General features: G+C 30.6%; 4 protein-coding genes across 5 annotated transcripts in view; 1 reads left to right on the top strand and 3 right to left on the bottom strand.

Moving 5' to 3' along the window:
* The window catches only part of LOC107451419 (aromatic-L-amino-acid decarboxylase), a 161,780-nt gene that overhangs the window by 53,722 nt on the left and 81,544 nt on the right, over window positions 1–26,514 (bottom strand). The gene's annotated exons all lie outside the window — the stretch shown is intronic.
* LOC107451431 (peroxin 3) lies at window positions 1,496–4,386 on the top strand. The gene has a single exon (XM_016067514.3). The coding sequence runs from the start codon at window positions 1,707–1,709 to the stop codon at window positions 2,745–2,747; it is 1,041 nt and encodes a 346-aa protein (XP_015923000.1). The 5' UTR covers window positions 1,496–1,706; the 3' UTR covers window positions 2,748–4,386.
* LOC107451417 (uncharacterized) lies at window positions 11,823–16,200 on the bottom strand. Of its 2 annotated transcripts, none has more exons than XM_016067494.3 (3): window positions 16,072–16,200; window positions 13,552–15,096; window positions 11,823–11,990 (listed from the first exon to the last, which is right to left on the bottom strand). In XM_016067494.3, exons 1-3 carry the CDS (start codon window positions 16,160–16,162, stop codon window positions 11,905–11,907), a joined length of 1,722 nt encoding a protein of 573 aa, XP_015922980.3. In that variant the 5' UTR covers window positions 16,163–16,200; the 3' UTR covers window positions 11,823–11,904. The 2 variants fall into 2 exon arrangements, with proteins under 2 accessions (XP_015922980.3, XP_071040542.1); XM_071184441.1 differs by having other exon boundaries at window positions 13,552–15,093.
* On the bottom strand, window positions 20,981–23,727 carry LOC107451416 (micronuclear linker histone polyprotein-like). The gene is made up of 2 exons (XM_016067492.3): window positions 23,566–23,727; window positions 20,981–22,852 (listed from the first exon to the last, which is right to left on the bottom strand). The coding sequence occupies exons 1-2, from the start codon at window positions 23,597–23,599 to the stop codon at window positions 21,009–21,011; spliced, it is 1,878 nt and encodes a 625-aa protein (XP_015922978.1). The 5' UTR covers window positions 23,600–23,727; the 3' UTR covers window positions 20,981–21,008.

Below are 26,514 nucleotides of genomic sequence, written 5' to 3'. Positions count from 1 at the left end.
TACATACTAGTGAATTGTTATTTAATATTTATAGTAGTTGCATGGGCGCCGGCAGAATAATATAAAAAGGGGTGCAATCCTCTAACAAACTACCCCCCCCCCAAAAAAAGAAAATTAAAAATATTCTGTTATTACATTTTGTTTTGTTATTACATATATACTTTAATCAGTTAATCTTTTTCAAGATACATTTCTTCATTGTTAACAAGATATTTAAAAAAAGAACAAATTTCTTGTACTTGCAAATTTTGCCACGAAAAACTGTATTGATGGCGCTGNTATATATATATATATATATATACATTACTGAAGGTACAACGTGGAATGAAATGTGGAGGAATAGAAAAAATTCTTATGAATCCCTCGAATACATATCAATTTAGTTATTGAGGTCACACCGTTTTATCCAGCTGCAGCGGAGGCAATCAAAATTGGCCTAACTACTACGTGCTACTCCAACTACTAGGTGCACTATTGAACGCACTTTTAGTACAATGCGACGCATCAAAACATGGAATCGGTCTACAACGTCTCACGAGGGATTAAGTAGTTTGTGCGTGCTCAGTGTGCATAAGAAAAGAATCAAAGATGACTCAGAATTCATTGAAAAAGTTATAAGCAGATTTGGACAGCAAACAAGACGATTACAATTCTTGTTTGATTAAACAATTTTTTAATTGCTATGTACTAATATACTTAATATAATTACTTAATTATTTGTTTTTGAATAAAAATATTATTAATAAAAAAAAAATTTCATAATGAAATTGCTTTTCCGTATCTCTTTATTCGCGTGCAGGTCGTTGGGCTACCGAAGCGGGGGTGCCATCCCCTCCGCAGAGGATCAAAATTGTGATGGCGTGTCTTCGGATCATCCTCCGGGATGTTTCCCAGACCGTCGCCAATAGCCCATTGTGCAGCTCTAGTGCGACGTAAATTAACAACAACAACAACCGTATCTCTTTAATTGCTTAAAAAAAAAAAAAGCCAGGCGGTGCAATTGCACCCCCTTGCACCTCCCTGCCTCCGCCCTTGAGTAGTTGTTTTATCACACTTTTACCAATAGCGTGTGGAGATTTATAGGAGAAGGAAGTACCTTAGTTTCCGTCTTGATTTTTAAATAGATTAAAAACTTTTTTTAGTTAGGAAACTACATGGAAAAGAAGACTATATTGAACATAGCTATAAAAGAAAGCGTTGTGGAAATTTGAGATGAGGAGAAAGAAGGGGGAGGGTCAAGATAAGGAACCGGTCTTCGAGCGAGAGTGTTTAGAATATTTGCACATGAGTGAACTGCATTAGTATATTATCCCAGTGAGAACAGTCCGAAAAAGACCTTTTCCGATCACCTTTGAAGGAGAAGGAGAACCTGATTGGTGAAGTGGTAAATGTTCCTTATTCTCATTGGCTACAATAAGAATACAGTGTTTTAGTAAAATTTTACCTTTATATCTATAACCGAGTGCAAAATATTCTCTCACTCAAAAGCGAAAAGCTCATCCTATCTTCTTTTTCACAGACAGGTTTCTGTTTGTTGTTTTGGAAAAAATAAAAAATTCTTACAGATCAATAGATTTATTGAAAATTTATCAGTATTTGTGCCGTTCAATTATAACTTTGTACCCTATATAGCATCATTCTCATTTGCTGATATTTTTCTCACTAATCACTTCTTTTAAATACACTTCAGCCATCTTCATTTCACTATGTTTGACTTCTTGCCTTCATGTTTACGCCGTCACAAGAAAAAGTTACTCTTTTTAGGCGGTGTAGTTGGAGGTGTTGCGTTTTTCAATTCTTATTTGAAAAGAAAGTTCATTGAATGGGAAAAGCAGCGAGCTACTGATGTGTGTGACCAAATTAAGAAATCAAACCACTTTGAAAGCACCATGATGACTTGTGATTCAACATTTGCAACCTTTACTCGTAAGATTCGCGACATTGTTGTTCGAGACGTCGAAGTAGATGACGTGGTTCATGATTTGAAACAGCAACCTACCAATAAACTTCATTTATGGGAGCAACTGAAAATATTAGTTTTCACTCAAGTTATTGGAGAAATGTATGCACAGTGTCTTTTATGTATTTTATTAAGGGTTCAAATGTGCATATTGAGTGGTTATTTTTTTGCCACTCGTAGTACAAATGCAAATTCCACTGAGCAACAACAGAAGTACATGTCACATATCGAAGTCTTTATGTTGAACGGATTAAGGAAATTATTGGTACAAGTCAGATGTGCTTGTGCACGTAATCTTAAGAACTATGCTCTTGATCAACCAATGCGACTTCAAGATATCGAGGACATTATTATTGATATACAAGCTGATATTAACATAAGCGATTCTAAAGTTCTTCCTGACATTTCGGATTTGCTGTTGTACTCGTCAGAAAGTTCTCGTAAACCCTCGGATGATAAGTTTTTGGATGAAATTAAGGCAGAAACTAAAGATGTGCTTGAATGTGATGATTTTAAAGATGTGTTGGATGCTTGTGTCACTTGTGGAATTACATTTATAATGGATCAAATGTCTGAGTGTTATGCTTTTTTGAGCAGTACTACGGAAGATTTTGTGAATTTGAATGAATATACTACACATTTGGCGAAACTTATTCCCACTGTTCATAATTTGCACAGCCAACATGATCCTTCTGGCGAGGCGGGTCTTGCTCATGCTCTAGTGCAAAATGAAAAATTGAACAATTTCGCAGCAAATATTTATGAAGCTTTTAGTGAAAAGTGTTAAATTTCTTGATATTATTAGTGTTTGTTATTGATTGTGATAAATTTTGATTTTAACTGATCCACGTTTTTTTTTTATAATTTTATGATAGTTTTATGTAAGGAAAATTGAACATATCATATAACAAATCAAAATTCTTATTTAATATTGGGACTACAATATTTAAGTGGAAGATTTTCTTATTGTGATCTACAGCAGAATGATCACCAAGTCTCGGCAACTTCTGGGCAGCGGCTAAAAAAAAATTAAATAAAACACAGAAGGAGATCAACTTAAAAGGTATAATTCATAACCACTCCTGGACAAACCTTTATTTTAATTTTTGAAAAATTTGCAAGTTTAAAATCCATTTGGTGCCTTGACAATTGTACTTGGCACACCAGATTACGATACAGAAATAACCCGGGGACTCTATAGTTAATCGTCATAATTCTCAGACAAAAATTATTAATATTTTATGCATTTTGAAGTATACAGGCATACAACAATAAATAAATTGTTGTCTACCAATTATGAATTAACTTCATTACATATTATTACATTAAATGTGTAAGAATTTTGAAAAAATAAATAATTTATCAGTGATCTCTAATCATAATGCTACAACAATGCAATTAAATTAATTTATCAAAGTATGTTATCTTAAAATTAAGAAATACTGAAATTTAATAAATTAGTGATGTTACAACTTTATTAATCTGTGTGGTCAATCAATATAAGTCCACTACTTAAGTGTCACGAGTGAAATTTTTGTCTTTGCTAATATAACAATCCCCGGACCTAATGGAAGCTTTTTTAACATGGATATATCAAATCATCTGTTAAAAAGTTCGTGCAAATTTTCGTTTTAAAAATAATGTTCTTGATTTCTCCACTACTTATATATATTGAAGTTTGCTTATAAATGTTCTTGAATTTGACATTAAATGCTGCAATTGTTGTGAATGAGTGTAAGTATCTTTTTTAAATTGTCATCAAATGTCCTAAATAAGTTACAACATTATTAATCTCTATGGGTGATCAATATAAGTCCACTACTTATGTGTCATGAGTCAAATTTTTGGCTTTGCTAATTTTACAAACCCAGGGCCTAATGGAGGCTTTTATAACATGAAAATACCAAATCATCTGTTAAAAAGTTCTTGCAAATATTCATTGTACTTATAAAGTGAAGTTTGCTGATAAATGTTCTTGAATTTGACATTAAATGTTGTGAATGAGTGTAAGTATCTTTTTTAAATTGTCATCAAATGTTTAAATAAGTTACAACATTATTATTCTCTATGGGCGATCAATATAAGTCCACTACTTATGTGTCATGAGTGTCAAATTTTTGACTTTGTTAATTTTACAAAGCCAGGGCCTAGTGGTGGCTTTTGTAACATGGAAATTCCAAATCATATGTAAGAAAGTTCTTGCAAATTTTTATTATAAAAATAATATTTTTGATTTTTCCACTACTCATATAGTGAAGTTTGCTTATAAATGATCTTGAATATGACATTAAATGTTGTAATTGTTGTGAATGAGTGTAAGTATCTTTTTAAAATTGTCATCAAATGTTAAACAATTTTTTTTTTTTTTGTACATCATGGATTTGACTATAAATGTTAATGAAATAAACTTTGGCAGTTCTCAAAAATTTCTGTATCGTTGTTTACATGTGTATTTTAATCCCTCATTGTGTGGCGTATTTTTATTATAATTTTTTATGTCACTTAAAAAAAGGAAAATAATCACTTAAAAATTGCTGCCTACTTCTTAGAATGGCAGAATTCCGAAAATTTTTTTTTCCTGGAAGGAAAAAAAAAAGTACTTTCTCCTATACAGTGCTTGAATATTTCTCTTTCCATGACATTTCATTAGATATTCGTAAACTGAAAATTATTCATTAGATATTCGTAAACTGAATACTATGGCTCTTTTAATTGTATATATAATTTTCTTTATTAAAATTTTTATGTTTCATATGCTATTAAACTAATCCTGCAGGGTGGCCACCCACCTGGAAAACCTTGAAAACCTGGAATTATCAGGGAATTTTTTTATACTGGAAAAAACCTGGAAATATCAGGGAAATTTGGATAAAAACCTGGAAAAATCAGGGATTTTTAAAGAAAAGCTGGAAATTTTTATTTGATGATTTTTTCAAATTTCGCTAATTTAAATTATTTGCTAATTTTCTTAATTTAAATTATTTCATCCATTATACCCACTTTTTTTTAACGGAAATGTATCGCCAAACAGTTGAAATATCATCAACTTAGCGATACTTTGCTTGCATCAAAATTTGCTCCATTATAGTTCTGTTAAACTAGAATGCCATATAAAATTCTTCCACGGTTGCTAAACAAATGTGGAAACTTTTGACCGCTATGGGAATTTAGGAAAATTTAGGTAAGATTCTGGTGGAAAAAGGGATTAGGATATTAGCTTCTGTTTTTAAATTCTGTCCTTGGGCTAAATCCATTTATGGCTCAAGTTTGTTCCGATGCTTTGGTGGTTATTTTTTTTCTCTATTTTGACAAAATGTTTTTGTATTTTTAACTTTATAAAATTCTCCAAAAATTAGTTGGTTATAATTTTATGATAATAGATTTTATATCGCACTCTTTTTCTGAAAGCTTTTCTACTCCTATTCAAAGAAATCTGTGAATTATTTTTTCTGAGCAAACCAACCAATCACACATTTTTTTACAATCACTAACAGCAATGTTTGTCGACAAATTGTTACAATTGTTGCATTAATGCTAATTTTTTCTATTTCATTTTAACCTCTTATAACATATTTTAATTTTAAACAAAAAAGGCTCCTTTGTTGGTCAATATATGATTTTTGATTCAAAATTTTGTGCCAAAACATTAAAAAATAAATAAAAAATCTTGAAAATTGTCAAAATAAATTATTTTTTTCAAGATGATATGTTAAAAAAATAACATTTTGAATAAAATATTTTATAATATAGACACTTTTCTTGTACACATCCTATACTTTATAAGAAAAAAGAAACAAAAACCTGGAAATTTTAAGATTTTTATCTGGAAAACCTGGAAAAATCAGGGAAATTTGAAATCTGATTTGAGTGGCCACCCTGTCCTGATTAGTACTCACTTATTTATTGTGTTAACATCTTTCTGGAAAGAGTTATAAAATATTTAGTTTCCTTGGAATAATCTTATTGCACATGTTTATTATTTTTTACATATAGTAATGTAAATCAATTTTCACAGCTTTTTTCAACAGAATCTATTTTTTCTTTTCAATTTAAATATACTCTATGAATCAAATAATCAAAAATTTGTGGAATTGGGCGATTGTTATATGCAAAGTTATCCTATTGTATTTTAAAATTATGTTTGAGCTTATATTAATTAAAAAATGTGATTGATCACCCTAGAAGTATGTGATTTCATAAGTTTTGCATTTTAAATCTCTGATAAAAGAAGTAATTAAAAATAAATATTTGTTACTGGGTGTGAAACCATGTCTCGTATTATAAATATTTTTTAGTAACTCCAATCACTATACTTGAATTGATCTCTTGTGTTAAAACTGTTTTCACATAGATATTATCTGTATGTGTGTGATTAATATTATATATGTATCTAACTCAGGCAGACAGAACCATTTTTAAATACATTCCTGACTGCAAAAAAAAAAAAAAAATGTTTCGAGAGTTAACATTGCTGCACTCTATACAGAGATTATTAAGGTTCGATTTAAAAGGTAATGAGAATGAATTTCTAATATTTTGCTACGATGCTAAATATTAGTACGATATAGATAAAGATTAGAGATAGTAAAATAGTATTTTTTGGTTATACGATTGCAAATGAAAAGTTGCCAAATAATGTAGACCTTTTTTTTATCATGGGAATTTTATCTATATAACTGAACAGTATAAAAAAAATCTTACTAAAATTAAAAAAATTAAAGTTAAATAAAAATTTAAATTATCAGTAATTAAATGAATCAGCAGTGGACTTTTCATTAAAACTGGTGCTTAAAAAGAGAGAAAAAACTTTTTCTGAAAAGAAAAAAGATAAAAATTCAGTGTTAATAAGATATGGTGGCTTAATTTTTACAGAAAATGTAAGGAGGGCGCATTTATAGGGATCAAAGGACATGCAGGGTGAGTCGTTCTTCTAAAAACGCTTAGGGAGAACACTGGTTTTACAGAATTATAGTTTTATATAGACTCTAGTACAGTGATATAAGATCGTGTGGTCCTAGAGCAGTATTTTCACATTGCTGTGTTCTGAAAACCTATTTTGTTACTGAGGTAATGAACTGTTTCAGAATGTTGTTTTTCATTGGTATTTGTGTGTTGCAGAAAATCGAGATGTGCTGAAGCAGACATATTGTAAACTGATTTATCTGTTTGAACAGGAAGAGACAGTATTATGCAATTTTTAATTAAAAAGATTTTATTGTAGATATCCATAACATTTTTGGTTCTCTTAATTTCATTAATGTTCCACAACATGTCGATTTTATTCTGCGGAAGTCTGTCATTTAATGTTGTAAATTGATATCTATGTATGATATATGATCTAGTATGATATATGATCTATGTATGATGTATGGTCTATGTATGATATATGATTTATGATCTATGTATGATTTATGATCTATGTATGATATATGTTCTATCTATGATATCTATTCATGTATCACCGATAACAGGAAGAGACAGTATTATGCAATTTATAATTAAAAAGATTTTATTGTAGATATCCATAACATTTTTGGTTCTCTTAATTTCATTAATGTATCAAAACATGTAGATTTTATTCTGCTGAAATCTGTCATTTAATGTTGTAAATTGATATCCATGTATGACATATGATCTATGTATGATATATGATCTATGTATGATATATGATCTATGTATGATTTATGATATATGTATGATTTATGATCTATGTATGATATATGTTCTATGCATGATATATGTTCTATGTATGATATCTGTTCATGTATCACGTAAGTTCATACAGAAGATAATGCCATGTAGTTTATCATTTAGAGAAAAAATCGCTTTGAATATTTGTTACACTTTGTCCTATTTAATTTCTCCAATGAAAAATTTTGTACCGAAACATTATTCATTTAATGATTTGTTAGAATTTCTTATTTAATGTTCAAGTCAAATTGTTGTTAATAGATGTATCTGCCTTAAATAATAAATTGTTATTTAATGGAGGAAAATACTCCATTGTTGGGGATAAACAACCATTCGAAAAACTTTTTGCTATGTGTCAATATATTTTTTATTTGGATTTCATTCATGTTAAATTTTGTGCGAAACATTTATTTATTATTTTTTTTGTTGCTACATTTGATATTTAATGATTAAGGAGAAGAGGTATAATAAATGTTTTTATATTAATTTCATCAAAGTACCCAAACATATTGATTTTCTTCTGCTGAAATCTGTCATTTAATGTTGCAAATAGCTATGTATGATATATGAGCTATGTATTATATCTGTTCATGATGTTATGTAGGTTCATACAGAAGATAAAGTCATGTAGTTTATCATTTAAAGAAAAAATTGCTTTGAATATTTGTTACACTTTGTCCTGTTAATTTTATAAATGAATAATTTAGTACAGAAACATTACTCACTTATGATTTGTTAAAATTTGTCATATAATGTTCAAGTTAAATTGTTGTTAACAGATATATATATTTGTCTTAAATAATAAATTGTTATTTAATGGAGGAAAATACTGTATTGTTGAGTTGAGGATAAATAACCATTCCAAAAGATTTTTGCTATGTATCAATATATTTTTTATTTTGATTTCATTCATGTTAAATTTTGTGCGAAACATTTATTTATTTATTTATTTTGTGTTGCTAAATTTGGTATTTAATGATTAAGGAAAAGAGGTATAATGAACAAATACGTCTGTTTAAAACTCTGCATTTTGTAACATAGATGAAAAATGATATGTTAAATTAAGGAATTGAACATTTCTTAAAATTTAATTGTAAATATCTGTTAGATTTATAGTGTTTTGTTCATTTGATGAGAGGTAAACTTAGTGCATTATTTTACCAGAACTCATTGTCATTTAGTATTATTATTATTTTTATTTAAAAAATCTCATTTGATTTATTTTAAATAGTGTTCATAAATTAAGAGCAAAATTGTACAAAAAGTTTCCTTGCCATAAAGTGTTTTTCCCACTAATTTAGAAAGGAACTGGCTTGGGATAGAAAACCGCCAGATCATAAATGGAACTGAATCATTTTCACAATTAAAGAATTACTGTTACTAATTTGAATTATTTATGAAACATTTGGACTGACTTGAATATTATGTAGTTTCTTAATTGTGGAAATGATTTTTTAAAAATAAATTCTTATACCTCACATTTTATTAAATTAAGCGAAATTAGTACTTATCATTTTCTTAATTAAACTTTTAATGTACTAATTGTAATTCCGATAATCAGTTGACATAAAATTATCAAGAATTGTAATTGTAAAAAATATTTCTTTAAACAATTAATATTTACGTCTTCATATTTTACATAAATATCTCGCTTTATGTAATACTGAATGCTGATATTACATGTTTTTTAATGTTTGAGAATTCGCATGACATGTTTAATAAATGTACTGTTATCAATTTGTTGTTGTTTCTTATAATTCTTATTCTGTGTTTTCTTACTATTCACTTCTGCAATTAGCCATATAGTAATTCTATACCGTTAAAAGATGGTGTGTATAAGGAAGAAACAGTTTCCTAAAACTGGCTATCAATTTTTTTTGTTATTGATATTTTAAAAAGTCTTACATTTCTTAGTGCATCAACTTAGTTTTTTGTTACTTTTATTACAGTTATTGTTAATAAATTCTAGAGCATTTTTTGCTATTTTTTAATCATTAGATTCGAATTAATTTTGTTTCTTTAATAATTGTTAGTAGTTACTTACAAAAAAACTGAGGTGGATTTCAATTTTGAAGTCAAAAGACAAATTTGAAATTTAATAACCCATTTGCTTGGAATTTTGTTTTTTCTACAAATACATGCTGTTAAGAATTAAGCATAATATTATAAAAATTTGACTTATGCTCTTTTTTGTATATATTTTAACAAAAAGAAATGTTAAAAAAGCGTCCAAGAAAAAATTCAACTTCCTTTTTCATCCATTTATTTGGAAACAAAAGTCCATTAATTTTTATTATAGATCTTTATATATATATNCAATATTCTATTGATATACTTTCAATCAAGTTCGATGATAAAAAAATAAAATAAAAATAAATAAGTAAGAAATGTCATTTTCCATAGAGAAATGTCAATTGCGAAGGTGGATGTAGTATGCTGAAACAACAAAGATACTTCATTTTAAAGCCGATTTAGAAATGTCTTTGACACCGAATGGTGTATACAAGAGTAAATCCTGGAACAGCTAACTACGCGACAGGTGTTCGAATTTTCGAAGGTAAAAAGCTAATCGTCTGTTGATGCAGAAGTCTTCTCTCCCTCCTCTTTTTTTCTGGGTTTTCTGTAAGCGCGGGAAAAGTAGGTGCTGTGAGAAAATCATTGTTATTATTATAAGTCAGGTGTTGCGTTCTTTTTTTATATTTTTGTTATTTTTCCCCCAAGAACATGATATTAAATTAGTTTCAGAAAGCGAAGTGAAAGATATTATTTCATAGAAGGCACAGTTAAAAATAAGGAATAAAAAAAAATAGTGTTGAAATAAAAATGAGGCGAATGGAACTGTTAATATTGAATAATGATTGAAGCATTAAAAGTGAAACAGAAATGTAACGAAAAGAGTTGTGTGATAAATTATTGTTGTTTTAATTATTATTATTATAAATCAGATGTTTCCTTCATTTTTGTTCTTTTGATGATTTGTTCCAACAAATACGGTTTCAGATAATTTGAGGATATAAGAAAAAAGAAATGTGTTATTTTATAATTGAAAATGTTCTTTACAGTTTAAAGGAAGAAGTAGAAAGAGTCGGACGAAAGAAATTTTTAATAGTAAAAATTTATAATAGGAAGAAATTTATAATAGTGAATGAAGAATTAAAGTATGCTTTTGTTCATAAAATTGACAAAGAGAGGTATTACCTGATAAAGAAAGGTATTACAAAGAGAGGTATTACCTGATTAAAAACTTAGTTCGCTGCAAATATATATAAATGGAAAACCACTGCGGCCACCGTGGTTTTTTCTTGTTCTGTTTTTCATCTTTTTCCTCTTTAGGCTACTGTGTAGTTTTGTTCCTAACCTTAATTTTTTCACATTTCATCGGCAACTTTGCATTTTATATTTCAAATCACTTATGTTTCTTCTCGTTCAAATCTGGGAAGTCTTGAAAATCGGCTCCAGTTCTTAAGCGTCGACTGTTATATGTTATATATATATGTGTGTGTGTGTGTGTGTGTTACTTTGATAATTCGAAAAGCATGTGGAATTAATATTTTAGATGGGAAAATTTCATAGCAAAACGTCTATTGTCGTTAATGTGTTATGTAAAAGGAAGTAATATGCTTTGATAAAATTTCTTACTTGATTTGACTTTTAATGAGCCTGCTTATCATAGAGGGAATTCACCACAATTGTTCTCTTAGATACAAGGATGAACAACCCAATTGTTGAAGTTTTAATAAAGGTAAAACTGAATCCTTCAACTGTTGTCTTAAATATTTTGCGCATGAGTGACTTTGTTTTTATTAATTATTTCTTATGAATTAACGTATGTTCAAAAAATTAACTTAGTTTTACTTCATTCTAGATTACCATTTCGAAATGTTAATGGTGGAGATCTATATTATATACTAAAAACAGCAAATTTTAGAAAATTAATTTTTCTTTACTAATGCCACTTGCGATTTTATATCAGACTACCACTTCTTAAATTTTCTTCGAGCGTGTTTATCGTGTTTACGAATATAATTTTTTAAAAACACGAATGTACGTTTTTGGAAGCGATTATATTGATAACGGTAAAGATTGTTTTTCAAATATGCTATGCATTACATTAAAATAAATTAATAAATACATTGAAAAGAAATTTATGTACAAATGAACTAATTCATAAATCCTGAGTTTTTATTTGCACGCATCCTCAAGGAGTCATAAATTATTCTATTTATAAATGTACAACTTTTCAACAAGATAGGTTAGCTTTGTTTTCGAAAAAATCTTGACAGATAACGAGCAGCTTTCTTTTGATTTTCTTTTTTCTCTACTCGTTTGCTTTCTGGGCCTAAAAATAGAAGAATTTTTTAAATATTAAATCATATTTTTTAACCTACACAGTATTTAGAGAAAAAATAAAGCATAAACCACAAATAATTATTATATCAACAATAAAATGTAATTATTAGAAATTTTTAACTACCTGTATTTTTCAGAAAATTTATATAGCTGCTATGATCGTAAATTTTGAGCTATCTTTCATACGACTAAAAACTTAATTAAAATCTGACGAATGATTATCCAGGTCAATTAAATCATTCTTATCATTATTTTGCTGGAATAAGACAGCTGTTTTACTACTTTACTTTTATATGAGTAAATAAATTTTTTATTTCTCTGAAAGCATTCCGAAGCCAACTCTTAAGTGATTGCTAGGACTAGGAAATGCACTACCACTTTTTTTCTTCAAAAAAGTAGTTTTCATAGTACCGAAATGGTGCGTTCGGTGTTCAGACCTCTTCAAAACGGAATGAGTTTTAAAAATAAGGATCAGTTTTCATTTTTAAAATAGAAAACGAAATATATTCTCAGTACAGCCATCAGTTGTTGACCAAGAGGGATATTAACAGCTTAAGAGCTTCGAGACCAATCCAATCCCATGATGATTTCGATGTGGTCAGAAATGCTCACCGACTGCTTTTTCTTCCAGACAAGTTGGTTCCCATGGATTTCCCCTTCCATTGGATGGCAAAAATTTAAGGGATGATAGAAAACATCTAAACAAGCAATTTTCCCTATACAATGTATAGGTGGAGACTGTGCGATAAACTACTAGAAGTATCCGTTACTGTTGTTAGTTTTCACAGCGATCTTATTCTTTTATTTCCACTGACATACAGACTATTTACAAAGCATTAATAGCAAGAAAAAGAAGGAAAATCGTTTGGGTTGCTTAGCAACCAGTCAGAGTTGCAGTTGTTATTTTTGCAAGAGTTGGCAGACGATTTAAAACAGTTATTTAAACTAACTGTCCATTGATGTCACAACAACTGTCACAGAAAAGAACGAAACGCCAAACTGACAGAGGAAGTACTAAATTAAATTGACGTAAATTAAATGACCTGCATTGCTCGTTACGTCATAGCTATAACGCATACATTAGTGCTCTTTTCAGTGGTTTTTATAATTTTGCCCACGAATTTCGAAACATCTTCTATAGGCTTCAAAAAACAACTGGAAATAGAACCCAGTACTGCACTAGAGTAGTTCAGTGCCTTAGCCACTGCCACGTCGTGGTTCGGATAAATATAAGCTTAGCTATTTTATAAGTTTAAATTTGATTTAAAATTATTTTAACCGCCATTACGTTAAAATAATTAATAAGTTTACACTGTTCTTGAAAAATAAAATGTATTATTAATTTATAAAGAATTTTTTAAGTTACAACTAAACCTTTTTACGAGCATTTCAAGGCCTAAAACTTATTAGTTTGTAATTTTCAGTTATTATTATTTGACGCTGACATTTTCCTTTCCAAAATTTATTCACCACGACGTTAAAGTCACCATTTATTACTCTTTTTTTTTTCGAACGATCTGTGCGATCTCTGTTAGTAATCTTTTACTTACCCATTTTATTTTCATCTGTTTCCTCTTCATCATTGCAAACTTTTGAAATTTCTCTGGGAAAGAACTGGTATAGAATCTTGATGTTTACTACCTTATCTATTTCATTAAGGTTATGAAGCAATTTACTGCAGAACATCTGACTCGATGAATTTCGAGCTTTCTTATCTGCTGCGTTTTCGTCTCTAAACCTATTTTCATTGTCTCTGAGAGGATGAAATTCGTGCATTTTTGTTGGCGCTTTCGATTTTTTTCGACATTTTAGAACTTGTCTAACAGTTTTTTGACCCTCTTTAATTACCAGTTCATAATCTGAATTGTCATCAGAATATCCTTCTTTTAGAAATTCATTATTCTCCATGCCTAATGCAGGGCTGTTAAAATCTAAATATTTTCTAAATCCTCTCTCGACAAATTGTGCTTTTCTCAATTTGTGTTGCTTCGGGTTTGATGTCTTTTTAAAATTTCTTCTTCTTTCAATCCTTTTAGATGATGGAACAGTATCCGCATCTGGTCTATCTAAATTCTCAATAATACTTGGTTTTCTAAAATTACATCTTAAAAGCGAGGCATCTCTTGATTTGCGCTGCTTTAAAATTAATGCTCTCTTAAAATTCTTGTTTTTGGCATTTGCTTTTGGCAAGCAATCATCATCTATTTCTAAAGTTTCTAAATCCTGAACCATTCTTCTCAGTTCAAATTCCTTATTTTTAAGCCTAAACGCTTTCTCCAGGCGCAGGCCCAGTTTCCTCGTAACAGTTTCGGCTTCACCAGTTTTCGCTCCGTCTTTATCTTCAAGTTCATTATCTGAATATTTGCGCAAAAAGTGATCATTCTCTTTAACAAATCTAAATCTGTCAGAAGAAGTCGACTTTTTACTGTTAATCTCGATAGAAGACGTGTTTCCCAATATGTGTTGCCGATGGGATAATGTGTTCTTAAAATAGCTGTTATTTTCATTAATTTTCAAGAAGCTATCGTAATCCGTTTCCATGTTTTCCGATTCCTCATAAATTCTTCTTGGTTTTCGTTCATTTTTTCCATGGTTCAACGCGCGTGCACCTCGTTTCTTGCATGATTTTCTTTTACTATATTTTTTAGTCACCACATCCATGTATATTGGTACGCCAAAATCGATACGATAATTACATAATTGTTTATCCATTGCAGCCATTAATACATGGGTTGAGTTTTTTGAATCAAACGACGAATTGATATTATTTTCTGAACCAGTCAGTATACTAATCAACAAAGGGGAATTTTTGTTGATTGTTTCTTTTATTTTTGGCATCGTTATTAAATTTGAACTGTCACATCCTCGTTTCTCCTCTGTCGGTGACGTTTCAGTTAGGATAACGTAGGATCCATCACTTCCATTCGCATTTAGTTTTTTAAACGTACCGCATATACCACTCGTGTTTAGGGGTTCATCGTTTGCTTTCTTCTCCGGTGACAGAAAACAGTATTTAACAGGTGTGACTACCGATGTCTTCTTCTCTGTTCTGGAGATGTTCGCTTCACGTAAGGGCCGATCTTGCATAATGGCTGCTAAAAGAGAAATTGGCGTTATATTTTAAAAAGCTACACTTTCATAATGGTTAAATTGGTGTTATATTTTAAAAAGCTACACTTAGATAAAGGTTAAATTGGTGTTATATTTTAAAAAGCTACACTTTGATAATGGTTAAATTGGTGTTATATTTTAAAAAGCTACACTTAGATAAACGTTAAATTGGTGTTATATTTTAAAATGCTACACTTTGATAATGGTTAAATTGGTGTTATATTTTAAAAAGCTACACTTAGATAAACGTTAAATTGGTGTTATATTTTGAAAGCTACATATTTGGTCATCATATTGCACTTATGAGACAGATACAAGTATGCTTTTGGTAAATGTTGAATTAAAATTTATGTCCTCACAACTAAGTTAAAATATTTTAATGTAGCAATTACTGTTTTTAAAATTGTACTTTTTCTGAAACAACATGGAATGCAATAGCTAAAACTGCGCATCAGAAAAACATTTACAGTTTATTATGCTTCTTTTCACAATAACAACTTAAGTTTATCAATATCAATGTAATTTTTTGGTTTGTTTCTTTTATGATTCATCTTCAAAAACTTAAAGAAAAGCTTAAATGCTACTTAACAAATTGTAATAATTTTCTTTATTGAAAATAATTGAAGTGTTTACAATTTATTGCCTGATTCTTATAGAATGCAATGAATTACAATCAACATCCTCCGACTACGAATAGGTACTTTGGATTCTCTATTTGTTATCAGATGATGTGGAGATTCTTTCGTACCGAAAAATTTATATCTCCATTTATACATTTCCATTTCTGCTTTAATTCCTTGCCATATTTTGATATGAAACACATGATACAAATTTGCTAAATACAATGCATTCGGTGTCCTTTTACTTGACCAGGGCGTTGCACTTAAACAATAAAGCCCCCCCAAAAGATTTTAGGTCCCTGTATTGTACAAAGTAGGTAATCATCAAATATAACGTACACAAGTAATCAATTTTCTTTTCTTCCGAGATCAATCCGACAGCTACTGCGCGATAAACTATTTTTTTATAGCTGTTGAAAAGCTCTTCCATTCTTTTTTTTCCTAGAGAGACTTTTCTTGCTACGCGAATATATAAAAAACCTGTTTTGATGTTTACAGAGATATCCGTTTAAAATATTTTTTCTTTTTAAAATCTGTCAATAGATTTTATTGCTCATGTTGACCTACAGAGAAACACAACTTTTTAAAATAAGTTTAAAATTCGTATTTTTCAACTGGGTACCTGCAATTCGAGAAGAAGAAGACCTCTAAAATTAGCTGGTTGTGTATGACCAAGATGACGTGTTAAAGTTACAGTTATTATTCTTGTTTTATTATCACGCTGAATCAGTTTTCGGATCAGATTTAATTGGGTAACTGCGAACAACTTTGCGTGTGTGCGTCGAACCTGATTGGCTGTTGAATCGTGGCATAAGCAAATGCCACGATTCAGCAGCCAATATAGGTTAAGGCTCCTATACTAATTCAGGAGCTCTAATATAGGTACGATCTTCACGAGTAACGTCGCACGCAGTTACCCAATTGAAACATTGCATGTTGCATGATTTAATGCTAAACGGCTGTTTGAAATTAATATTCGAAATGTATAACTGCAACAACTACATTACTCGACTAAATACATAACTGCCAACATATGCACTTTTTTTAAAAATGTCTGTCCATGTAAAATGAAAATTGCAATGATAACTGACAGCGGAAATTTTTAAATTTTGGCAGCATCTAAACAGGCATCAAATTACTGTCAGAACTTTATCTTAAATTAAATTATTTATATAATAACTATTTTTCGCCCAGTTTTAAAGGACTTTTTACAAGTACATAACGTACAAAGAACGGTTAATGTAGGTAAAGATACGTATACTCACGAACAGTGGTGTAAATAACACTCTCATAAACCCTGCGGTATAGGAGGGAGAGAACGAGTTTTGAGGGCACCCTCAGCGAAAAAAAAATTACACTATGAGATAAATAAAAATATTTTTTAGTTCACTATAATAATGACCATCTAACTAAACTTTGAATATAATACTATAAAATATTGAGTTTTCTCCTATTAAAAAAAATTTTTTTTTTCATATGGTATTTGTTTAAAGTGTCTCTACCATTTCATCGCAATTACTATTTACATTTTCTTAGATTAAAATAAAATTAATGACTATAAATATCCGAATATCTCTTCCTCACAGTTTTTTTTGTTTCATATTAACTTTTAATTTTGTATAGTAAGTCTAAGATAGGACGCACTTATAAACCACAGGCGAATGCACATAAGTCTATGTACGTTACTGTTCACCAAGGTCCTGACATACTACAAGTGTTCAATGCTTGAACCCTTGGTCACCCGACACCCTTTCCAATTGTGCATCGGCTCCTTCCAAACGTTCAATTTCTCGTTTCTGTCAGTGTCCATCACGACCATAGAGCTCACGACAGTTGCGTAGACTGCATTGGGAGCACATACACTTTAAAGGAGAACGTTTATTTTACTCCCAATTTCCAGCATAAACTTATTAAGAACTAAGTTTAATTAATGCCAATACCAACTACACTGTAGCAATAAATCACTGCTGTTGGGACAAACATATAGTTTGTCTAAAATAAGAACTCCTCCAGACATTCATTTGGACCTGTGGCGGTGACTATGGTAACGAGGTATGACTATTTCAAGTAAGGGTGCGGGGTCACTGTTTTGGAGTGGTTTCGACTCGGGTCGGTGGGAGAAAGGGAATCTTTTTCTTCGGTCAATTGTGTTAGTCCTAGATTACAGCTACCCTCCCTAAAATGTGCCATTCCATAGCACCAGACGGCCTCAGACTTTATGGCAGGAGGAGTTCTTAGCTTAGACAGACTATAGATGGAAACATCTATTGAATGTACCAAAAGAACTGAGTTGGGTGACATAGGACAAACACATCATCTCCAGAGTGTATCTGAACTTTCTTTCCATATATCACCCGCCTTATCACTCGTCACGTCCTTGTTATCAATTTCTGAGACTGTGTAAATAATTTACGCTGATCTTGTGTATTGATGAATTTTCAAAATACAGTGGTGGTCAATATCGCTACAGTGGCGGTGCAATATCAAAATTTGTTCCAAGTTAGTTGCTACATTTCAAATAGGTGTAGTTATAATTAACTCCCGATGCAGTTAAGTAGACCAACACCAGTAAAATTATACTTCTAATGAATTCATGATTCATTAACTAGATGATAATTTTATGCGATTATTGATGCAAATATCCTTAGAAAATGAGGCGTGGCCAAAGAGCATGCGAATCCTCGACTTTTAAAACTAATTTGAGGCTGATTTAATGATGGAATGCTTGGTAAGTAAATGCTAATTAATAGCACAACACTCTGAAATCATTGAAAAATGTTCATCAGTATTAATAATTAGTACAAAAATATTCAAATGTAGCAATCAATTCGTGACAGAGGGTGTATAATTTTCAATAATTTTTTGTGAAAAATATCGTCTTTGCTATGCTATAAGAGATATTTTGTTGTATTTACTTGCTAGAAAAGTAATTACCAAGAAAAAAATAGGTTCAATGTCTTCTTGAAACAATCAACTTAAATCTACCATCTTTATATATTTGTGTCTCTATAGAAGAATCTAGAATTCATTTTTTCTTTCTGATAGTGTCGAGCTGTCTACATGTCACATTCTAATCACGCTATCCTATGATTACTATGCACCTAATTGCTTCATTAAATTGTTTTCAAGTAATGAAACAAAAAAGTTCTTTTCGTTTTATTAGAACCACGCATTTTATGTCAAAACTACCGAGTAGGAAAATGACAACAAAAAGTAGTTAAGAAAATAATCTCCGCTAACTGTCCAATTAGCTAATCAATATAATGCTTAGCAAATACATTTTCTCTGGAAAGAAATTGTTTTAATATACTTAATAGGAAAATGCACTTTTTTTCACAATATATTTTTTTTTGTGTATCGCTTAGTTTATTGTATATTGATTGCATTAGTGGAATATAATAAACTTTTTGTCAATTGTATTACTTTACAATTTCATTTTTATTGGAGCTGTAATTTTTAGTGTAATGGTTTTAGTTTTAATAGGTGAATTCCGATGTAAGTATACTATGTGCTAAATAGTGGGTATTAATTTTAAAGTAATTGGAATAATAGATGACTAAATTTGGCATTTCATATTTATGACGTGTTATTAAAGATCTATTTCTCTTATGTGGTACTATGAATTGAGTTGTATTTAATAAGTCTCCATTAGCAACACTACATTTTCAAAAATGTTTGTGTTAACGGTGGATATTCTGTATTTAAAAGAAACCGATAAAGGCAATGATACGTTTATGATATTATCGTATATGGCATATCTGCATCATATTTCATATAGTAAATGCAAATAACACTTTAATATCTATTCTAAAAAAAGTTATTTAGTGCCTTAATGGTGTTTTCGAATCGCGATAGCATTAAGTTTACATAATTTATTTAGCACATATTTTGCGTAATGTAACCATTTTTTAACTAATTTATTTTTAAAAAAAAGATCATGATCAAAAAATAGATCATGTAGAAAAGGTTTTCATGAAAACATACTTTGAAATAAATTATAAGAATAAAAACCAATAAAACACATTTACAAATTTACAAAAAATAGACATTTGTGCTTATTCCATAGGGATAATGTTATTTATTATTTATTTAATAAATCATAAAAGCTAATTAGATACCTGCAAGTGACGTCATCTTTGGTAAACTGTGATTCATTAACTGTGAAACATTTTGATTAAGCAGATCATGTTCGACACACACGCGTGACGTCGCTTATAGGTATCCAATTAACTCTGATTTAAATCATGCTTAGGCATAATCTGTTCACTTCTTCTCCAGTTGCAAGTACCCGATTTTAATTACTAATAAGGTCACACTGATGCCAACAATCAATTTACCTGTTAGCTATCTATATAGAGGTTATTACCCGATTACTGGTATTTTCCAATATACCGAACTAGCTATGTTATAATAATAACTATCAATTAACCAAATAAGCCTGTTAAAAAGAATTTTATGTTTCGCAAAATTATTTATTTATTGAAAAAAATATATACTTCTTTGTTAGCCTACTTAGTAACAATTTTTTTCAAATTTTTTTTAATGAAGAATGAAGTACGTTTATGTTCTCTGATGGACCACTGTTTAAAATAGGACAAACCAACAATCCTTTTCCCCTGAAATGGAAAATTTCATCGTTACCGCTCTCAGAGGGGGGGGGGGCTTAAAACGATACTAAATCAAATAAATTACAAATATTTAAAATAGTTTTCATTAGTTATTTTGTAAATTTGTATAGTTTTTGGCGATAAATGTTAATAAATCTTTTTGCCAACTTTATATCATTATACTTCAAATTTTTGAACACCTATTCGATAAGTTGGGGTATCAGTATTTTTCTTTTTCAGATTCTGCGTCAAAATGGTTACCAAGTTTTACCGATAACCAGGTAATAGCACCCGAGGAAGTTTAAAAAAAATTAACCAAGTAATAGCTCACAAGAAATTTAAAAAAAAAAAAAAAATCAAGGGGGCATACTTGAAGGATAAAATTCTTAAGCACCTTGAAAAGAACCATTATATAAATTTTTTCATAGTATCTTGCCTGGAATAGTTTCAACGAATTTTACATTTGGAGTATGCACCTTTCTATAATGGCTAAAAAAAAATATCTGCTTGCCACTGCAAGGTTGCCAACGGTACTTGGTGATCATTTTTGCACTGGTTCAAATAAAAAGTTAAAACTTCGAGTTTGTAAATAGTCATAAAATAAAAGGTTGAAGTGAATGTGAAAACTCTGCTAGTACCATAAAACGTGTAAGTAATATCTTTATTAGTTTATTTATCCAATTCATCGCAACATTTTGGAATTTCTCTAGGAAAAAAATGGTGAACAATGTTAATAACTAGCATTTTATCTATTTCATTAAAGTTTAGAGGTGATTTGTTACATGAATTCTGATACAACGAACTTCGATCTTTATTGGCTGGGCCTTTAAAACTGAATTTATTTTCGTTAACTTTCACAGGATGTGATTCCCCACTTTTTGTCAATCTTTTCTGTCCATTTTTACTTTTTAGACATTGTGTAATAGTTTTTACTTCGACTTTGAACTCGTTTTCGTGACTGGATTTCTTAATGGATTCGCCATTTTGAAATTGATTTAACTTCTTAAGTAATGTAACACCGTTCAAATTTGTATTTTTCCTAGAGTCTTTCTTAACAAATTGCAAATTTTTCAAGGTATGATTATTAGATGACACTTTCTTACATTTTCTCGTATTTCCATTTACTTTTAGCGAGTAAGCATTGCCATTGCTCTTATCTGTTTTCTTAATAATTCTTCTTGGTATTCTAGAACTTCTTTCTATAGAAGATGCGTTCTTAAGTTCGTGTTTATTCGGGATTAAAATTTGTTTAGAATTCTTAATTCTTTTATTTATTATTGGAGAGAAGATCTCAGTAACAGTGGTTTTTGAATTCTTAATAATCCTTCTTGGTATCCTAGAGCCTTTCTTCATTAAAAATGAGTTCTTCGATTCTTGCACGTTCTTCGATTTGTCTTGTTTAGTGGTTAGCATTTTCTTGCAAGTCTTATTTTCCTCATTCATTTTTGACGAGTGAGCACTATCTGTATCCGTGTTTTCTAATTTTTTAGCATTTCTTATTGGTATTTTAGAGCTTATTTTAATAAATGGCAAGTTCTTTGATTTAGGCTGCTTACAGGTTAATATTTCCTTACAATTCCCAGTTCTTTGTTTCGATTTTCGCGAGCATGAATTTTCTGCATCAGTGTTTCCTAATTTCTCGATTATTCTTTTCGGTATCCTAGAGCTTCTTTTAATCATAAGTCTTGATGGGTCTTGTTCTGAGGTTATTATTTTTTTTAAATTCTTGCTTTTTTCATTCATTTTTGATGAGCTATCGTAATCCATTTTTTCTAATTCCTGTTCTATTTTTCCTGGATTAAATTCCTTTTTTATAAGAACAGTATGCTTATATTTATGTACCAAGCTTGATTTTCTTTCAGTGCAAACTCTTTCCCCCCCGTTTTTTTCTTCAAGTTTATTGCTTGAACTGTCGTTTATTGAATTAGGGTTACCAGTTTCTGTTATTTCTGGTTTTTCATAATTATTTCTTGGTTTTAGTTCATTCTTTTTATGGTTAAATTCTTCTTTTTCTTGCTTCATGCATCCCTTTCTCTCACTAAATCTTTTGTTTCTTGCATTCTTATAGATTGGAATCCCAAAATTCACAAAAGCGTTACTTACGGGCTTATCCCTAGATACCATAAATGCATTGATTTGATTCATTGCGTCAAATGAATGACAGATATTATTTTCTGAACCCATTGGATTACTTTCTACTTTACTAATAGCCAAAGATGAGTTTGTTTTAGCTATTCTATTTATTTTTGGCTTTGCTTCCGAAGTTGTTATATCATTTGTTAGTTCTTTTTCATCTGGCGTCTTTTCTGTTCTGAGACCATACGCTCCACCATTTTCTTCTGCATTGCATTTTTTAAATAACCCCCATAAACCATCCGTGTTTTGAGGTTCATGAATTGAACTCTTTGCTGCTGGCTTCAAAAAAGATTGTTTAACAAGTGTAAGTTCCGATGCTTTGTTATTCACTGCACTAGAAATGTACATCTCGCATAGTTGCTGTTCTTGAGTTATGGCTAATGAAAGAGAGTAGACAAATAACATTACAATACTATATTTACTTATAACATTCATATAAGGGTGTTTCATAATAGCCACCCTTAATATATCTTTTGAGAATCCTCGTGATAAATGAAATCAAAAGTATGCATATTTAAAGACTGCAAATTAATATTTAAGCGAAAAAGAAATTAAAATGCATTGAAGTCTGTTGATACACAAGTGAGAATGGTGGGACAAAAGAAACATTAAAATTATTTATCGCTTTACAAATTCTCTTTGTTTTCTCCGGCAATCAAATTGGTTTTGAAGTGAGATAGATTTTAGAAATATTTATATCTTTTCCTTACTTGATCATTTATTTGCGTCCCTTGTGTGCATTTTATTTTACTTTATTTTTTACAAGCCTTTGTTGTTTTTACCAGAATAATTACTGAAAGGATTTTTATCATACTGAGAGTGGTCATTACAAAACACCCTGTTCGTTAGAACTGTGCAGTGAAATTGACGGAGTTTATATTATTGTAATAATAATGTTATCCAATATCCACACTCTATCAAATTAGATTAACATATTTGAACTATAAAATTTTTCTATTTAAACTGCAGAGAGTAAGTTAATCGCTTCTATCAAAGAATTATAATACAGGTGCTTACTAACTTTTGTGACTGATTGCATGTCCACGTTTTTAACGAAGAGGATTACACAGAGAAATTAAATGTAACTTACACAAGTTGCTCATTTTAGATTCTTTAAAGATCATTCCAACAGTTTCTACATGGTAACAGTCTTTTTATAAATTTTAAAAAGCTAATCTTAACTTATATTACCATTTTTAACTTTTTTTTTTATCGCAAATATTTATTATTTAGACTCCTGTTTTGATATTTACATGAGCATTAGACAGACATTTTTTAAACAATTCTTCCTTCTAAGAACTGTCTAGAAATTAAACTGCTTACGCTAACCTCGAAAATAAAAATGTCATTGCTGTTGTTTTGAACTTCAAATTGTGTTATATTTTATTTTGCTGGGGGAGAAATAGGTAGCGCTTAGCAGCGTAAAAGAATGTACGAATAACGTACTAGAAGTATAATGGAATAATTTTTTTTTATATTTAATTATGCGTTTTAAAATTAGTTATTTGCATCTCAGATACCCACACATGTGAAGAATAACACATAGAAGATAACATAGAAACGCATAGAAGATCTCAGATATCCACACATGTGACTTACGACGTCGACGCCAGTTGATCGTTTTACAACTTTTTTAATTTTGTGACCGTCGTTGAGCAGCCGACCCAATTTTTGGGTTAACGACTACTAATGTTCAACTCCGTAGCCTTGTAATTTTGAAACCAATCCAGAAGACAAGGGAACTCCTGGATCAAGTATTGGGAAAACTTTACCTCCATGGAGGACTTTCTGATGGAACTAACCTGCATTTGCATTACATGGAGAGGAAAACCATGAAAACGTCCCACTATAAGTCTGACAGCAGGAGGACTCAAACCCATTATCCATCTACTACTGCACTGTGCTCAGCGCAGGTTAGATGTGGAATTTGTATTGACCAGCCTGGTTCCAATCCCAGCCGATACTGGGATTGGAACCCGGATCACCTTATCGAAAGGACTTTTTTTATGGAACTAACCCGCATTTGCGTTACATGGAGAGGAAGACCACGAGAACCTCCGACGGTTAGCCTGACGGCAAGGGGACTCTAACCCATGCTCCGTCTACCACTGAAGATATTTCACGTCAGCACTGTGGTCGGAGCAAGCCGGATGCGGAATTCGTATCGACCAGCCATTGCCGGGATCGAGCCCCGGTTCACCTCTTTGGAAGGCAAACGCTCTATCCCCTGAACCATCGCGGCTCAGCTGATCGCTTATAAGCAAAATGGCTTGATAAAGTTGAGATAAGTTTCTTCCCATTAGTTAGAATGTTAATTAACATGAAATTAATTGAATACAGCGCCGTATCACAAATCGAATTTAATGAAATGTAAATCTTTCTCGTCTTTTACTTCACTTAGATTTATTATTTTTTTATGTATTTTATTGTGATATATTTTTGTTTTGTGTCCCTGGCATCTTCGATGCATGATTGGTTTGTATTTTCATGTGGTAGTTTATTAATTGTGATTCTTGGTTTAATAAATTCAATTTAGTAGGTTTTTATCCACCACATTTCTAAACAGTTCGTAGGCTTATATAATTCACCACTTTTTACAGATATGTCATGCTATATGTCAATATGTGTCAATTTAGATTCGATATTCAAATGTTATATCTACTATATTTATCTATGTCCACCTGTGTATATATATTTTAAATTATGTTTATATTTATATGTGTAAATTTAGTTTCGATATTCAAATGTTTATTTACCCAAGCAAAGTGCTTGTAATTTTGTATTAGCAACCACATCGACTGCTAAATTTAAAATGTTATCACTTTAAACTTATGTAAATTTCTAGATGTATGGGATAGGGGCCGCTGCGTGGCCCAGGTGCCCAATTTTTTATAAATAAAGTAATTTAGCAGATATGTCAAGCTAAACCTTTTAAAAAACTAGCAAAATTTGTCTAATATTTTCAAATTTAGTTGTTGTTATTTACCGTTTGGCCAGAATTTCAAGCCATGTAAAATTAGCGTGGCATTCAACCTTAATGATCACCTTAGATCCCAATCGGTGAAATTGCGAACGGTTTTTTTCTCTCTTGCATGCATTTTTTTTTTAAAATTCGAAATAAATGTTATGCTTTATATCTGGCAACATCTGACTACTTTCTTTTATTTTATTTACCCATTTTTTTCTTCTACTTTTTGCAACAAGTCAAACGCGAATAATGATCTCGAGATAGGTAAATCTTTCCACGACGATGGATAAGTAGGGATTAAAAGAAAAAAAGTGAACAAAAATCTCGAAAATAAGCATTTAAAATTGTAATAACTTTCAAAAAATTGAAATTCAAAAAAATACTCTAGTTAAATTTATTATTGAGAATTGTCCTTACAGTACGTCCAATTTCATTTTTATAGTTGCATTTCAGCAGAAAGGCCGGCCAGGTGGCCGAGCGGTTAGCGTGCCTGACTGCGAAGCCATAGGCTGCGGGTTCGAATCCCGCTCTGGGCATGGATGTTTCTCTCTCTCTCTGTGTGCTGTCCTCTGTTGTGTGTGTGTATGATGTGTAAATGTGGCCCACCCTATAAACGGGTTTGTGGCAGTGTGGTGTGGGCAATGTTGCTCGCCTCCGTGACTTTGGTTCACAGGTGCCCACTGGGTAACGCGAAATGAGCAACAATTCTGGCATAGTATAGGCAAAGAATATTGTTCAGTGCCTGCCATTGGAGAAAAAAATTATTTTTTTTCAGCAGAAAGTTAATCAGCAAACATAGTTTCTTTTTCGAGTTTCTAACTAATAACTTAATTTTACGTTTTTTTAATTCCATCAAATTCCTTGTACATTTCTCTATATTTTTTCGTAATTTAAATTTTCTAAGTCTTATTAGAAAGAAAAAAAAAGTGAGTAAAAATTCACAACAAAGTACTTAAAAAAGCCCTAGTTTAGTTCATGGACAAACATGGCCTTCATATCAAATTTAAACTTTGTAGTTACTGCTGAGCAATTGGAAAAACAACGTAAAAGCGACAGAAAATTTTAAATTGA

Source organism: Parasteatoda tepidariorum, chromosome 8 (genome assembly GCF_043381705.1).
Source record: "Parasteatoda tepidariorum isolate YZ-2023 chromosome 8, CAS_Ptep_4.0, whole genome shotgun sequence".
Lineage (NCBI taxonomy): Eukaryota > Metazoa > Arthropoda > Arachnida > Araneae > Theridiidae > Parasteatoda > Parasteatoda tepidariorum.
Note: the sequence above shows the minus strand (reverse complement) of the source record. Positions and strands in the feature narration are given on the sequence as shown.